Here is a 14,442-nt window from a genome sequence, read left to right on the forward strand (position 1 = left end):
TAGAATGCGCATTATAAATTTTAATGATTATTTTATATGAAAGTATTATTAGAGCTTCTGGACAGTCTAGAGGTCAGAGCATTGAGCTGGTACCATTGAAGTCTAGGGTTCGAATCCATGTATCCACCTGTGATTAAACAGAGTTTTTCAGTGTAGAGAGTTGATCGTTTCTGTCCAGGAAACAATGACTACAAAACACCATCATATTAAATTTGGGCAAAATGCCAGGTCTGAGATTTAGAAAAAATGTCCTGTAAAACGCATTGCTCTGTTGCAAAAGTGTGAAAATACTGCCCCCTGGTGTGTGGATCAGAGAACACGTAAAGGGATCTCAGATGTAGTTTTATGATATCCCCTTCTGTGGGCCATTGCACATGCTGGGAGAGAGCTCCGAATAGATTCATCGTTTTATGACACCGATAGCACAATCGGGATCAAACTTGGCAAAAAAAAGGACGAAATTATAGTCTTGCTTTGCAGAAAGGTTTTGAAACTTTGCAGTTTTTTTCTCGATTATGAATGAGTAGAGGAGTGGTGGGAGTGGCTCTAGCCGGAGTGCTCTCACCTCTCAAAATCCCATGATGCCTCCCGGGTTGGATCCCACTTATCGTGGGGGGCATCTGTCGGCTCCAGCAATACCTCTTGCAGCTCTCCAATCCTGAACAGATGAGGCAGCTGCTGCTTAACACGGCATGCATGCAACCGGCAGATAACGACGCATGCCTGCGTGTGATGCGTGGAATTGTCGTGCAGGCCTGATGTAAATTACTGAGTGTGCCTTGCATAGGTCTATAACTCTTTTTGTCAATCCACTGCCGGATGAGGGCCTTCAACGTTGTGCTGGTTGTGGGGGGGATATTTGACCATACTTAACCATCAGTGCGAGTACATCTGGGAAAACAGATGTACAGTGGAACTATTGAGATTGCTGCACTGCTCACACTGTGACATACATTTATCCTTCAAGCCTAACTCTAGGACCAGCAGGGAAGAAAATCCAAGCTTTTCTACTGTGCTATAATATAGATTAACTGGACTTCAAATTGCAAGGGGAAAATGTTCTAATGGGAAAAGCAGATATCATAATGCGAGTAACCTGTGCGTGTATCCAGCCACATCTGACAGCTTGCTAGACAGGTCGATCAGCTGGCTGAAGCAATTGATGAGGTAGATGCATACGAAAGCATTCTGTCAAAAAAGACAAACACAGACATGTTAAACGCTGCATTTTAATTCGGTCGAGGACGGCACAGATCCAATTCAATCTAAGTGTATTTTTATAGTCTCCTTTAACACAACCTAGTTTTGAAGACATGACAGCTGCTTGCAGTGGCTAGCCATAACTGGGCGAGTTCTCTCATTAGTGAGGGGCTGGAAAAAGCTTTGTTTGGGCTCTCATCTGGGTGGCAAGCTGGTGGGGCTTGTAGGGGGGTGGCACAGAAGCCCATGTCCCTGATTGCCGGCTTATGCCTCCGCCTAATCAGAGAAGAAATTAAAGAGTGGGGCCACTAATCTATGCAAATTCTCGTGGTAAAGCATGCACATTGCAAGCCTCTGGAAAACATCACATTAGTGGAAGTCATCGGTCTGCTCCATACGTAATCTGCATGATCGTCTGCTCTCTGGCATAATCTGCATAATCATCCAGTACTCTCGTTCTAATCTTTTGTCATTTGAGCTGTAAGCAGGCAAGTTCCTGGAAATTGAACTTAAGAAAGAAAATGCAAATGATTCATTAAAGCCTGATTAGTCGAAATGCATTTATAGTAAGATCTTCACCTCCTTATGAGTGGCATCTCTACTTATGTTAAACAACTTAAAAATTGCAAACCACCCCCCCTCCTCCTCCCCTCCAAAATGTAATTTATGCTGTAGAGCTGCAAAAATACTTAGCCATCATCGAAAATAAATTAGCATTGCTGGCTAAATGGAAACGTGTAACGTTGAAAATATTCGAGCAAGACTACATCCGCGGTCAACGTATTCACATTGCTACAGACCGACCAACAAAGACCCTCCTCGTAGCCGTACAAAATGTTGGGGCAAGTGCTGTTCGTGAGCACCTATTAAGCCCAGCAAGGCGCACGAGGGGTGGTGTGGCCAGCACCGCTTTCGATCTCTTTTGTCCCCTGCATGGTGATGTTTACACACTGGGTTTATTAGTAATAAATCGGCATTTTGAGACCGCCACTGCCACTGTGTAGCATATTGTTATGTGCCAGGGACTCTATGAGATGATAGGACAATAGTCTGAGTCCATAATTGGCAATAAGTAACAGCAAAGTAGTTATAAGTGACTCACAGAATTGTGCGCAGTTGCGTATAGAGTACACGACTTCCCTGAAGGCATTCACCTTCAGCGAGCGTGATACCGATCACACACGGTTCGAATTCGACCCTCGATCGATGGCTGTGCCATCGCCGCACATGCGTCGAATAAAAAGCAAGGGACAAGTCTTACTTGCTAACAACTCCTATCATTTTTCATTGCTGGACGGGTTGCCCCCCCTACCTGAAAATCCTGGCTCCGCCATTGCGTTTACACACCGCCCTAGGTACTCATTTACGATGAAGTCGACCGAGGAGGGCTTGTGACCGGTTAACATGTTCGCCACCGATGTTGGCGACCATGTAAAACGAACTCACGTCACCGAGTTCGCAGCGAAGTGTGAGAACTGCTGCGCTACCGCTCCCTACGCTGTGGCTACTGCTCCAGCCAAGGCTCACCTTGCTGACGAGTGCGCTGAGCTCGGAGGGGCTCAGGTGGTCGTAGACGCCGGCAAAAATTGGGATGGCGATGACGACGTAACTTAGGATGCTGCCCATGTAGTCAAACATATTCACTGCCACTGTGGAAGGCAGCAACAACGCGTATGCCGTAATTTAAACCAACACATATCACATAGCTTCTGGTATTTCAAATAGGAAAAAAATAAGCTGACACTTTCTGACGATTTTAAGGCACAATCCATGTGCATGAAGTAAATGGAAATATGTTTTCCTCATAGAAGGCCTTAAAAATGTGAGCAATATATAAGGTACAATATCAGGTCAGTTATTCACCATTTGGGAAAAACAGTGAGAGACAGACACGGATAGATTCATCACCCTCCCCCAGCTTCTCCACTGACCCCTCCCCTGGCCTCCAGTTCCAGCTCACGATTCTAGAAGCGATTTATTTGTCTTTTTTTACATATCTTGTTCGTTTGGTTTTTTTATCTGCTTCGTTTCTCACCGTTTGGTTTGGTCCATTAGCCTAAATGTAACATGAGCATATAATCTGGATATTATTTTCACAAGGAGCATACAATCGATTCTCACTCAAACAATTTGACACGTATCATCGGTGCAAGGACCGATTTATGCAGACTATTCAGCCCATCCTTACATCACTACATAGGCCAGGAAATGAATTGCAATACATTGTTGATTACTTTATCAACAGACCTAACCTGATATTCCTTGTAATTTTAACAAAAACAGTACCTACGTCTAATGTAACAAGAGCATCATTCAAGTAGCTCATGAAACAAATGATAAGGCATCTCAAGTTCAGTCTGAGGGTGCATCCTTGGAATGGGTTCATTGCTTGACCAGGGTAGCACAGTCACTGAAGAACACAAACTCCTTCTATGAAAAAAGTTAATTAACGCTCGCCCAATTTGCATGCTTTAGTTTTGCGAAGTGTAGCAAAATGCATGTTTTCCTGCAGTAAACTACAAACGGACTTAATTACGTGCCCCAATGTGACAGCTGTAACTTGATTTAAATACGCTTTAATCTACAAATCGGATCACGGGCAACACAAAATTGGAAATATTTCAAGAAATACTTTTGAAAAAACCAGAGCACATCGTTGGGACTTAACCACAAATGGGACTTAACAGCAAATACGACACAAGGCAATTCATCAGACATGCAAATTAAGAATAAAATCATCTGCGACTACCGCTCAGAAAGCAACGATTGCAATCAGTGACTGAAAAACGGCGTCAACATCAACAGCACATTCAGAAAATGAAATTACTAACACGAATTAACATTGACAATTATAAATAAAATGAAGATTTACATTTGTTTGTATTTTTTTATCTTAATTTTATTTATCAAAATTCTTATTACGTTCTGTCAAAAACAGAACGTACAATTTGTACATCTGATATTTATGCTATTCTTACTATTCTGTCCATTGCTGGATAAGTTTGTATCAGTTGGCATAGGCACCCTCTAACAGAATGTGAAAAAATCGGACAGATTAGAACAACCGATCCAAGTTCTTCTCACTTGTGACCATCACAGTTGGTTGCTTCTATAAATATTTACCACTTTAAATTGATAACCATCAGTTCCTAGTTTTATGCTGGACTGTGTCAGAAGAAGACCTGATTTTCAAATGTAAGATGACAATGAATTAGGTCACTTGGGAGGAAGAGCACACATTCACAAGAGTTTGCATATTCTTGGTTCTTTCAGGTAAAGTCACATAGAAGGGAAATAATAAAATAATTAAAATAAAACAATCAAATGATCACGACGTTTCGATTGCAATTCAAGCAATCATCATCAGGTGTGAAAACCACAGCAAGAAAATTAGAAAAAAAACGGCACTTAAAAAAATTTTTCAATTTTTTTTGGTTATTTTATTATTTCCCTTCTACGTTACTTTACCGAAAGAACCAAGAATATGAATCCCTCCAGTCACGAAAGCTTTAAATCGAAAAGAGTTTGCATGTTCTCCTCGTGGTCATGTGGATTTTTCTCCTGGTCGTCCAGTCTTTCCCTGCCACGTTTCGAAAAATAAGTTAAGAGTATTTGGGCTGCCATACATTTCCACATGATAAGTCACTTCGTTGAGCAATCATTTGTGGCAAGGTCGCTTCTGAAAAAGAGCTATTTTGCTCGGTGGGCTTTACCTGGTAAAAATAAAATAAAAAAGTAAAAATGACCCCGTGCAAAAGTGGTACTTGAAGAGAAAAAGCTTGTCCACCAGGCATTGGGAATTTGATGCAGAACAATTCACGCCAGAGGATAACAGCAATGAAGAGCCGCCGTGTGAGGCCGCTGCACACTCTGTCCGTCTAGCTGCTCTGAACCCTGTGTGAATGCTTTTTTTTCACGGTTGCTGGGTAGAGACCCCCCAGAATGCCAAGCGGCCAGCAAAGTATAGCTTGTTTCTTTATTTCCTGCATTATACATAAGGTGCACTCATTTTCCCTCGATTGAAAGCCAAATTTGGGGGTGCGTCTCGTAATCAGTTAGCTGTGTGTGTGTGTGACCAGATTTGCGTAACTTTATTGACACCGGGCACCAGTTTGGGGTGCATCCCGCTTCCCGTAGTATCTTAAAATCCGGAGAATACGGTAACACGTAAGAATTCATATTTTTTCTTGAGTTGAGAGAGTTTATAATGACCTGGGGAAAGAGACGATGGGAGGAAATTACAAAGTCGAGCAGTGCGAGGAAAGAAGTGGTAAGGGCAGTCTGTTGATCTTATTGCGTGGAGTTTTTGTTGTTGTTGTTGAACATGTCCAGGTTTTTGTCAGCCCAATCGTGAACTGGTGGTGGAGACACTCACGGTACAACCAGAACTCCTTGTTCATGAGCGTCTGTTGGGTGCTGAGAAGGCGGTGTAGGCGGGCATTGGTGCGAGTGTGCTCCACTCTCCCGGCCCTGACAGAGACAGCACTCTGAAGTATGCATCTCTTAATGGTCGTTAACATTTAGAAACATGTTTTTACATTACTTAGCAAATATAAATGACCAAATATGCGAAGTCAATTCTATGAGCAATCACATGTGGCCAGGTCATCTTTGGAAAAGAGGTAAAAACTCAGTGGGATTTAAATGGTAAATAACATAGTTAGGGAGTAAAACATTAACCCAGTTAAGTGGTTCAGAGATAGAACAAGCAACTTCCAATCGGACGATTGTGAGTTCAAATCCTGGATTGTGGGGTTGACTCAGCCAATCATTCCTCTAGGATCTATAAATGAGGTACAAACTTGTAGGGAAGTCAAAAGTGGTTGTCCTAAGGGTGTATTTGCCCCTGTCACAGGAATGTGGCATATCCAGCACTACCTCTGGGTTCTAAACAAGAGATAAGCACCCTCTCAATGCTCATTTAAACAAGACAGTTGGACTTTAGAATAGTTATTTTGAGAAACATCTTAAGAGATAGAGTTCAATGCATCTGTCCAATATTTAGAGGCCAGAAGATAGAGGGCTAATTAGATTGTTTATGTTCATAATCTAAAATTACAGCTATAATCTTTTTTTAAAATTATTTTTACTGTGACCTTACATGGCACACAACTTTTAAAATTGGTTATTACAGAGTGACTGAATACCCAGACTGTTTCATTCGGTGTACATTTGGAGAAGAATGAAAGCATACAAGGCACACCCTGGGACATCTAAACTGCCAACGTGTAGAGGAAAGTGCAAAGGGCAAGTGGCTGGACTGTGGCGGTACCTGTAAAAAGCAGCCGATTCAGCATTCACTCGGATCTCCATGTGCTTAAACCTGGCAAACAGTTAATGAGTTACTTCTATAATAGACGTGAGTTAATAGTTTTGCATATTTTATTACATAAACATCGTGCTTTAAATGAAAACCAATTCATATTCATTGTCCTTTTGGAGACCCTGGTGAATCATAACATAGGCACAACTATTATATTTTACAATGGTGTGACAGAAAGTTATACATTTATCAGATTAGTCCCATAAAACACGTGATTCATTGACCTACTGGAGTAAATTAGGTCACATGATCTAAGCCAGGCGTCGGTAACCAAAGTAAAAAGAGCCATCTTTTCGAAATCGGTAAGAAATCAATATTTCAAGAGCCGCAATTCACGTGAATAACGTTACAAAACAGTCCTTAAAGACTGCAGTCCTTAAAGACTGCTAACCCAAAAAAAACCCTGGATTATGGAGTCCTTAAAGAGGCCACATGTGGATCCGGAGCTGCAGGTTGCCGACCCCTGGTCTAAACTATCCGACCGGAACATACACATAGTTGGGAGTGTGAGCAGGCGAGGACACCTTCTCGACAGTCACTCTGAAGTTACCACCGGACACTTCTGTGAGAGCTAAATAAGGTAAAGGTGCAGCGCTGCAAACGCCTGCACACGCCACTGCTGGCGGAAGGGCCTCCACTACAGTCCCCCTATAGATGGTATTTGGCCTACTCTTCTACACGAGCCAAACATTTTGGAAAATGTAGAAATATCCATACTTTACCCCACTACATGCAACCTGCCGGTGCACTCATTTATACTGCTGGATGGACAGAGGCAGAGAGGATTTAAGAAATCTACCCAAGTTGTCAACAGCCACACCTCTGGATTGCAAGTCTAGCATGCTCACCATTACATCGTGGTAGCAACTCCTAATTTTCCGTGTTAAAAATGAAGAACAAATTGTGCGTATATATTTATTTATCGTGACTTCTTCGCCATCATCTGTTAATTCGCTCTTAATGGAGGGGAAAATAAAGAGGGCTGGGTCATAACATGCACCAACCGGAAGTCTCCCTCCATCTTCTCCTGAGCGACGAGAGTGGAGATGATTGGCCCCATGAGCAGCTTGTTGGTCACCGTGCCCACGAGGAAGTAGGCGAACACGCTCACGGGGCCGATCCAGCCTGTGCTGCGCGCCAACAATCGAGCACAACCACCAGGGCCTTTAGAGTGTATCTCTGTCCTCACCAACATCATTCGCAACGATCAATCAAATTCCTGATGAAGGCCTCGCCAGGCCGTTGCCATCTCACATGGTCCTGCAATGCAGCGATCCATCTAGCACGCTTGCACGCCAGCTGATTTCACAGCTTTGCAGCAGACATCCTCCCGATCTTTCGGCCGCTACTCCCGATGTTAGTATTGAGCACAGGCCATCAATGGCTATCCCCCGAAGGTAGCATCTACGTAGTAAGCTGCTGATCTGTATGTAGGCATCTTTGTACGTGTAAATGTATCGTTGTCCGGAGGGCTCTTCTGAGCACTCCATCAATTCTATTTAATGGGGTTTCGTTTGAAAGTGTATCAGTGCTGGCGCTGCTCATTCACACGGCCGATTGAAAATCCACCACAGCCCCGTTTCAAAACATCTACAACGGACAGCCTTGTGCCGTTAGAGAAGGGGTGTGTGGAGGCAGGGGGAGCTGATGAATCTCAATTGGTTCTCCACTATATTTTACAAATTAGGGAGTGGTGAGAGTCAGGTGAGTTGATGACTGACGCGTGGTTTTAGAATATCTGAAAAGGGTCAGGCTGCGCGCTCACGCAATACATAACACTATTAATAAATAGGCTGGAAAGAGCAACCAATGAAATTCCTTATACTTTTTGCAAGACAGTTAATACGTGATATGAACAAATCACATTTTTGCTTATAGGTAATGTAGAAGCTTGCCAATTTTCAGCGTTCAAGCTGAACACAATGGTCTACAGTTGGGTATGGTAATACGATCAAAGTTAACACAATGATTAGAGAGGTACTGAAGGCTCTGCGGTCAGAAAAGCGTGTTGGCATTGTGTCTGCACCTGATGAAGCACTGATATGTATAGTAGCACAGAGTGAACGGCGACATCAGCAACTTGCTGGCCATCAGGCTGAGCTGCTTGCAGAACCTCTCCACATCCTGGCTGATTCTCTGATCCCTGCAGAACAACGGAGGAGCACGTTCTAATTAAAATATTAAAATGCTTAACGCAACAATACTGTTAAAGGGTTTAACATAAAAAACACATGATTACAAGATATTCCTTCAAGGTTCCATCTACACATTTAGGAATCATTGATAGAGCTTTGGCAGGTTTTTGCTTCTCAATTATGGAACGTATTGTAAAAAAATGTTGGTTTCTGCCACAACTGTCTCACAATACTAAAGTAGTTGACATGATTACTTAACTTATTTATGAACATAAGCCCTTTAGTACCACGGTCATGAGTGAAATATCTTCAGCCTATGTATTGTGTGTTGCTCATGCTCAATGTGATGTGTGTTTGGGCTTTTCTGTTGCCCACCATGTGTGGCGTTTCAATGTCAAAACACTTTTAGCGCCGTCGGAGCTGCCACGCAGGTGCGAGGCGCTTCCCTATAAACAACAACGATGACGGGAAAATTAAGATGGCGAGCCAGTGGAAACTGAGCATTTAGAGATGGACAATAAGTAGAGATGGACTCTCCCTTATTGATGCGCAAACTCCGGCAAATTGCGTACTTCAGGTTCGAAGTGGACTGCGACCCTCAAAGAAATGTCGTCGTCGCCCCCGTGGTCGCACCCATGATCACCCCCCCCCCACCCCCCCGTGGATCAAGCAAATCACTCGAGATGCCGGTATGGCAGCAAGAGCAGTTTATGCGAATTCTGTCGCAAGAAGTCACACGTTTGGCGCACAGCCAGCGATCCTTCGCTGACTATGCCTCATGAATGACTACCCTTATATTTTAATAAAACTTACCATTTAACCCAGGCCACCCTTGGGAATAAGACCTCAGTTAATGTTGATGTATATATCCTGGTAAAATGTAACTTTACCTAACTACTACTACACGTAGTGTAAAAACCTTAGGGCTAAAACAGCTTATAAGTTAACAATTATATTCTTACGTATGGCAATATGTTCACAATATGAATGCCAATGTCGAGGTCGGCTGGCCATGAGAATGCTTCTGCAGCGAATTTGTGTAGTTTTGCTCTGCCTTCTTCGTAGAAGTAGTGCAGACTACAGTGGTTTACTATATGAGTCCATAGTTTGGGTTGCATGGCCAAAGTCGCGGTTGATGGTAAACCAGGCGACTTCGAGGGAAGTCAAAACCAGGAGGTGTGATGTTTGGGGTCTTGCTCAACAATCATATCATCGTTTTGACAAAAAGACGGTCTGCCGCTCACGGGTTGTCGAGAGCATCCTGCAGCGTGTTGAGCCTATAGTAGGCCCGTCCGCGGAAGTAGAGATCGTGCAGGTGCTCGGTGACACTTCGTCTCCAGGTGAGGTACAGAAGGCTCGACACGTACTGGTCACAGCTCTTCAGCTGCAAGCACAGAAGGAAGGGCCAAAACAGGCATGTTGTGCTCTTCAAGAGCCTCAGAGGACACAAACACTTGAATGCATCACGTGTGGAGATAGTGAAAAACACAACGGATATAATGAGGGGCGCGGTGGTTTTGGAAGGGAAACAAGAGGGAGGAGAAGAACACCACTGCAGTACAAACCAGGATACAGCATCCGGGGACAAGCACCAACAACAGTTCACCTATTAACACTCGAGATGCAAAGACCATTCGCACAGTGAAAAATGCAATACTTACGAAAGAGTTAATAGCAATAAGGATAACAGCGATGGCGACCAGCCCCTTGAACTTAGGAAAGTCTTTGCTGCCCAGGATCTCGTAGAATTGGCTTGGGATGACGCCCACCTGATAAATAACCAGCTGCCCTGTGGGCACCCAGAATACATTTTTCAGTTCATGGGTTCAGCTGCCACATGTTGTTTAAATCATATTAAGTCCGCATATAAATATATACCGTTACAATTATTTGATTACTTGTTACACTACAAGATCATTAACTGGTTTCTAGATTAAAAAAAGTTCGTCTCATTTTCATAATCTAGTTTTCATTATGTTAAAATGTATTTATTTTATTATTTCCCTTCTACGTGACTTTACCGAAAGAACCAAGAAGATAGTTTTCACTGTTGCTCGTTTTTTAGATTCTTCCGTTGAAGACATTAGTTTGCTCAATCACCCTACATGTAACACGAGCATATAATTAGCTTCAACTCTAAATAATCATATCACACAGGTGCAATTTAACATTACCAAAGAACAGCCCCGAACAGCTAAAGCTGAAATTAATCTCAAAACACGACCAATAAAACGTGTTGCCAATCATATTAAAAAGTAAGTTTAATTTACCATCTTTAAATACATTTTAAGAAAAAAAAATTCGATTGGCGATTTGACATTGCGATCTTGTTCATATTAACATTCAAGTTTAGAAATAAAAAAACTACTGAATGAGACATGCAAGTGCATGGCTTGCAGAGGGGAACTAGAAGTGGCAGTGACTCAATGTCTTGTGTAATTCTTACTTGCTGACCTGCCCCTATCTAACTTGCTTATCTGCCCCTACTGGACATCAGTGAAAAAGAGCTTCACAGCTCATCGGATTCCTACAGTCTAAATAATTCTCACCGAGTAGGCCGATGACCAACAGCGTGGCAAACATGAGGGAGCTTGTAGACGTGACGTGTGGAAAAAGGATCGATCCATACTTTCCAAACCTCCTCACAAACACCATGTCCAGCTTGGGCCTAGGACATAAGCACAATCAACACATTCACCGATATGGATATACGCCTGCTACTAAAACATGGACATCATCAGAAAGTTTCAATTATCAGACACTGTATTTGACTTTGGCTGAGACAGCCAAAGAGGCACATAAATAGGAAAGTATCTATATATAAGTTCCTGAGTACTTATTATTCTTGTGTACGTGTTATATATCACAATGTTAAACGTACTAGGTGGAGCGTTGCCCAAGTGGTTAGTGCACTGTGCTTCAAACCCAGCATGCCTGAGTTCAATCACCAGCCACGGCTAACTGGCTAACGCCAGGCTAGCCGTGGTCCACACTGACCATGGAGGTGAAGTATGGTCACACAACCCCATGACTGACACTGCATTGGGGGCACCCTTCATCCAGCAGTGGAAAGGCCTTTAACTGAATGTGTTCGTGCATCATATTACACAATGTATAGCCCCTGCATATTGGTAGAGCATGCATCTATACAGCTGGCATGAAGAAAGCACTGGCTGAGCTTCACGTGTTTTTTCCTGTACAATAACTTCCTTCCTGGAAAGACGTCCAACTCATGTATTGGAAAACATAGTGAAGTCGTCACCATCCCCACGCTGTTTGTCCTGCTCTCCGCAGTCGTACTGCATATTCAGTGGCATCATTGATCATTTCTAGGAAATGTTCTGTGATTGACAAAAACATTGACGAGGTGACACGATGTGACACTCGGGTGTCTCATCGTCAACGTCACATGTTTAGAACGGAACACTTGGCCATGTATCTCTTCTCCCTAACTGTGATATATTTCAATTGGGCTGTCGGTGGCGTAATGTCAAGAGACGAAAAAATGTACAACAGTGAGCAGTGCACTACATTGTGCCGAACAATGGCTTCTTGAAGATGACATCCCACAAGTAGTCGAAGTCACTTCAATCGTCCCTTAGCCACGCTAGGTGGCGCACAAGTTCTCAAAAGCCCTGCCAGGCGATGTTTGATCTCAAAACACTCAACGTCAATGGGTTTGATATCAAACAATATAAATGATCAAGTTACGATCCGATTAAAGTGATTGATCGGTCACCGATCTGAGACCAGAAATTCGTTAATGCTTGAGAGCCCACTCTTACCAGAACCCGGATTTGAACACAGGATCCCCGGTGTCTCCAACACAGCCATCGTGAACCTCATGTGTGACCCACCCAACCAATCACCCCCGCAGTGTGCACATTATGATGACACCTTGACGCCTGCCAGACTTACCGTCTCTTCTCCTTGCTACGGGTTCCATCCCGAGTTCCGTGCATGGTCGTGGTTGCCTTTCTCCTCTTCCTCTTCCCTTCTCCTCCTCCTCGTTCTCCAACTCTCTTATTTCACGCCCCACGATCCTCCCTCCGAGAGTCCTGGGTGCAACTCAAGGCGGACCCTCGCCTCTGACCTGGAAGAGATTTGAGTGTGAATGTTGACAACGTGTGATCGCATCGCCACCGTGTGGTGACGACAATTTTGATTACACCACCGCATTTATAAATGGAAATAGGGCCCAGAAATGCATTGTTGAGTGCAACATTTAATACTTGTACTTTTCATCTAGATTTATTTTGGAATATTTCTTGATTATTAAAGAGTCTCTCTGTGAACCCAATAGCAAGCTACGTTTAGGTAACTCCATATGTCAATAAAAAAAAACGGTCATCAGAAAACATTTAATTTGTTTTAATTCTCAAGTGTTGTCTTCAACTCTTATTATTCGTTCTGGCCTCTCTATGTGAAGAACCATTTCCTGAAATGTGTAATATTTTAACAAAAAAAACAGCACCATAATGTAGTAAAGGGTGGCAATACGGTACGATATTGTTTTCGTGTTTTGTACTCGAAAATAAGTATCGTACAGTAATTTCGCACCGTACCTTTGAACTTTTTTTCGTCCCGTACTTATTTTTCGTAAAGTACCAATACAGTAACATTTAGTACCACAATTTCGTGCGTTATATTATACCGAAGAAAACAAATATTGGAAAATAAGGGATAGGTGACAAGCAAGCTTATAGTATATTGTTTTGCTTGAATGTTTTTTTTTATAGAAAACTTACTATTAAAAAACATAAAAAATCTTCTGTAAACATGCCAGATTTTTTGCTCGAATTGACAATAAACATTTTAATTCAAAATAACAATTCCGAAATGTTTATGAAAAACGCTTAAAATTCTCATCCGTTATCAATGTTAAGTGTCATTTTGAGAAATAAATCTTGCGTGCAATTTTAGTTTTTGATAACTGATGTGTTAAATTATTGCAGCCGCCTTTAAAGACAAGAAAGTCCAATAATTATCAGATTGAGAAGCTTAACTTAATAATTTATTATCTGAGTTGGTACGAAACGAGTATAAAAATGGTACAAAGAAAAGCATACTTTCGTCCCATACCGTACCTGATGAAAAAATATCGTATCCTCATATTCTGCCGTATTTAAGAATCTATACATCCTGATCCATACAATAATTTTGTTCCGTACCATATTACCACCTTTCAGTCACAAAAGCTGCAAATCAAGATTGTCGTCAGTATACTTTCACATGTGCACTGTTAGTGCTTCTTAGCACACCGAACTGATAATTCCAGTCTACGTTCACTGCAACATGTCCACATTGACTGTCAAACAGGCATGTCAATGTGTAGGGTTGGCCACTTTCTAACAATGATTTATGCCAAATTTCTCACCCATGGGGCAAGAGAGATAACGATCTCTTTTAAATAACCCTAGTGGTGCAGTACTATGTCTTGCCAGCAGAGAGCAGTGTTGTCCCCCCCCCCCCCCCTCTCATTCGTGGTGTTTCTCTGGGTGATCCTGTTTGCTCCCACAAATATGAACTCGTATTGACTAAAGAAACAACTTAATATATGAGAACTGCAGATACAATGTTGGATCACTGCCTGGCAGCCATCCAGCTTGTCTGTGATTTCTCCGAAATTGAGAAATGCAATTTGCACGGACGACGCTGCATCAAATTAATTCATCATTAGCACTAATGATTAATTAATTTGTGTAACACACTTACTGGCAATTGTTATTGTGCACAAGAGAGAAGTGGAATAACCGTGGCTCATTTCTGATGCCATACCCAGGC

At 42.5% G+C, this 14,442-nt stretch overlaps 1 protein-coding gene across 3 annotated transcripts in view; it reads right to left on the bottom strand.

The window, feature by feature from the left end:
• The window catches only part of ABCD4 (ATP binding cassette subfamily D member 4), a 30,815-nt gene that overhangs the window by 10,444 nt on the left and 5,929 nt on the right, over window positions 1–14,442 (bottom strand). For 2 of the 3 annotated variants that reach the window (XM_061559140.1, XM_061559139.1), the window contains exons 2-12: window positions 12,577–12,751; window positions 11,208–11,326; window positions 10,320–10,447; window positions 9,903–10,042; window positions 8,550–8,666; window positions 7,528–7,653; window positions 6,473–6,523; window positions 5,576–5,670; window positions 2,728–2,849; window positions 1,097–1,188; window positions 566–658 (exon numbers count right to left, since the gene is read on the bottom strand). In XM_061559140.1, the coding sequence (XP_061415124.1) occupies window positions 566–658; window positions 1,097–1,188; window positions 2,728–2,849; window positions 5,576–5,670; window positions 6,473–6,523; window positions 7,528–7,653; window positions 8,550–8,666; window positions 9,903–10,042; window positions 10,320–10,447; window positions 11,208–11,326; window positions 12,577–12,620 (1,127 nt within the window). In that variant the 5' untranslated portion in view covers window positions 12,621–12,751. Of the gene's footprint in view, window positions 1–565; window positions 659–1,096; window positions 1,189–2,727; window positions 2,850–5,575; window positions 5,671–6,472; window positions 6,524–7,527; window positions 7,654–8,549; window positions 8,667–9,902; window positions 10,043–10,319; window positions 10,448–11,207; window positions 11,327–12,576; window positions 12,752–14,442 lie in introns of those variants that run through there. The other variant, XM_061559141.1, reaches the window with a different exon arrangement.

The sequence above is a fragment of the Lethenteron reissneri genome, chromosome 25, assembly GCF_015708825.2.
Source record: "Lethenteron reissneri isolate LAM-NWPU_2019-01 chromosome 25, ASM1570882v1, whole genome shotgun sequence".
Taxonomy (NCBI): domain Eukaryota; kingdom Metazoa; phylum Chordata; class Hyperoartia; order Petromyzontiformes; family Petromyzontidae; genus Lethenteron; species Lethenteron reissneri.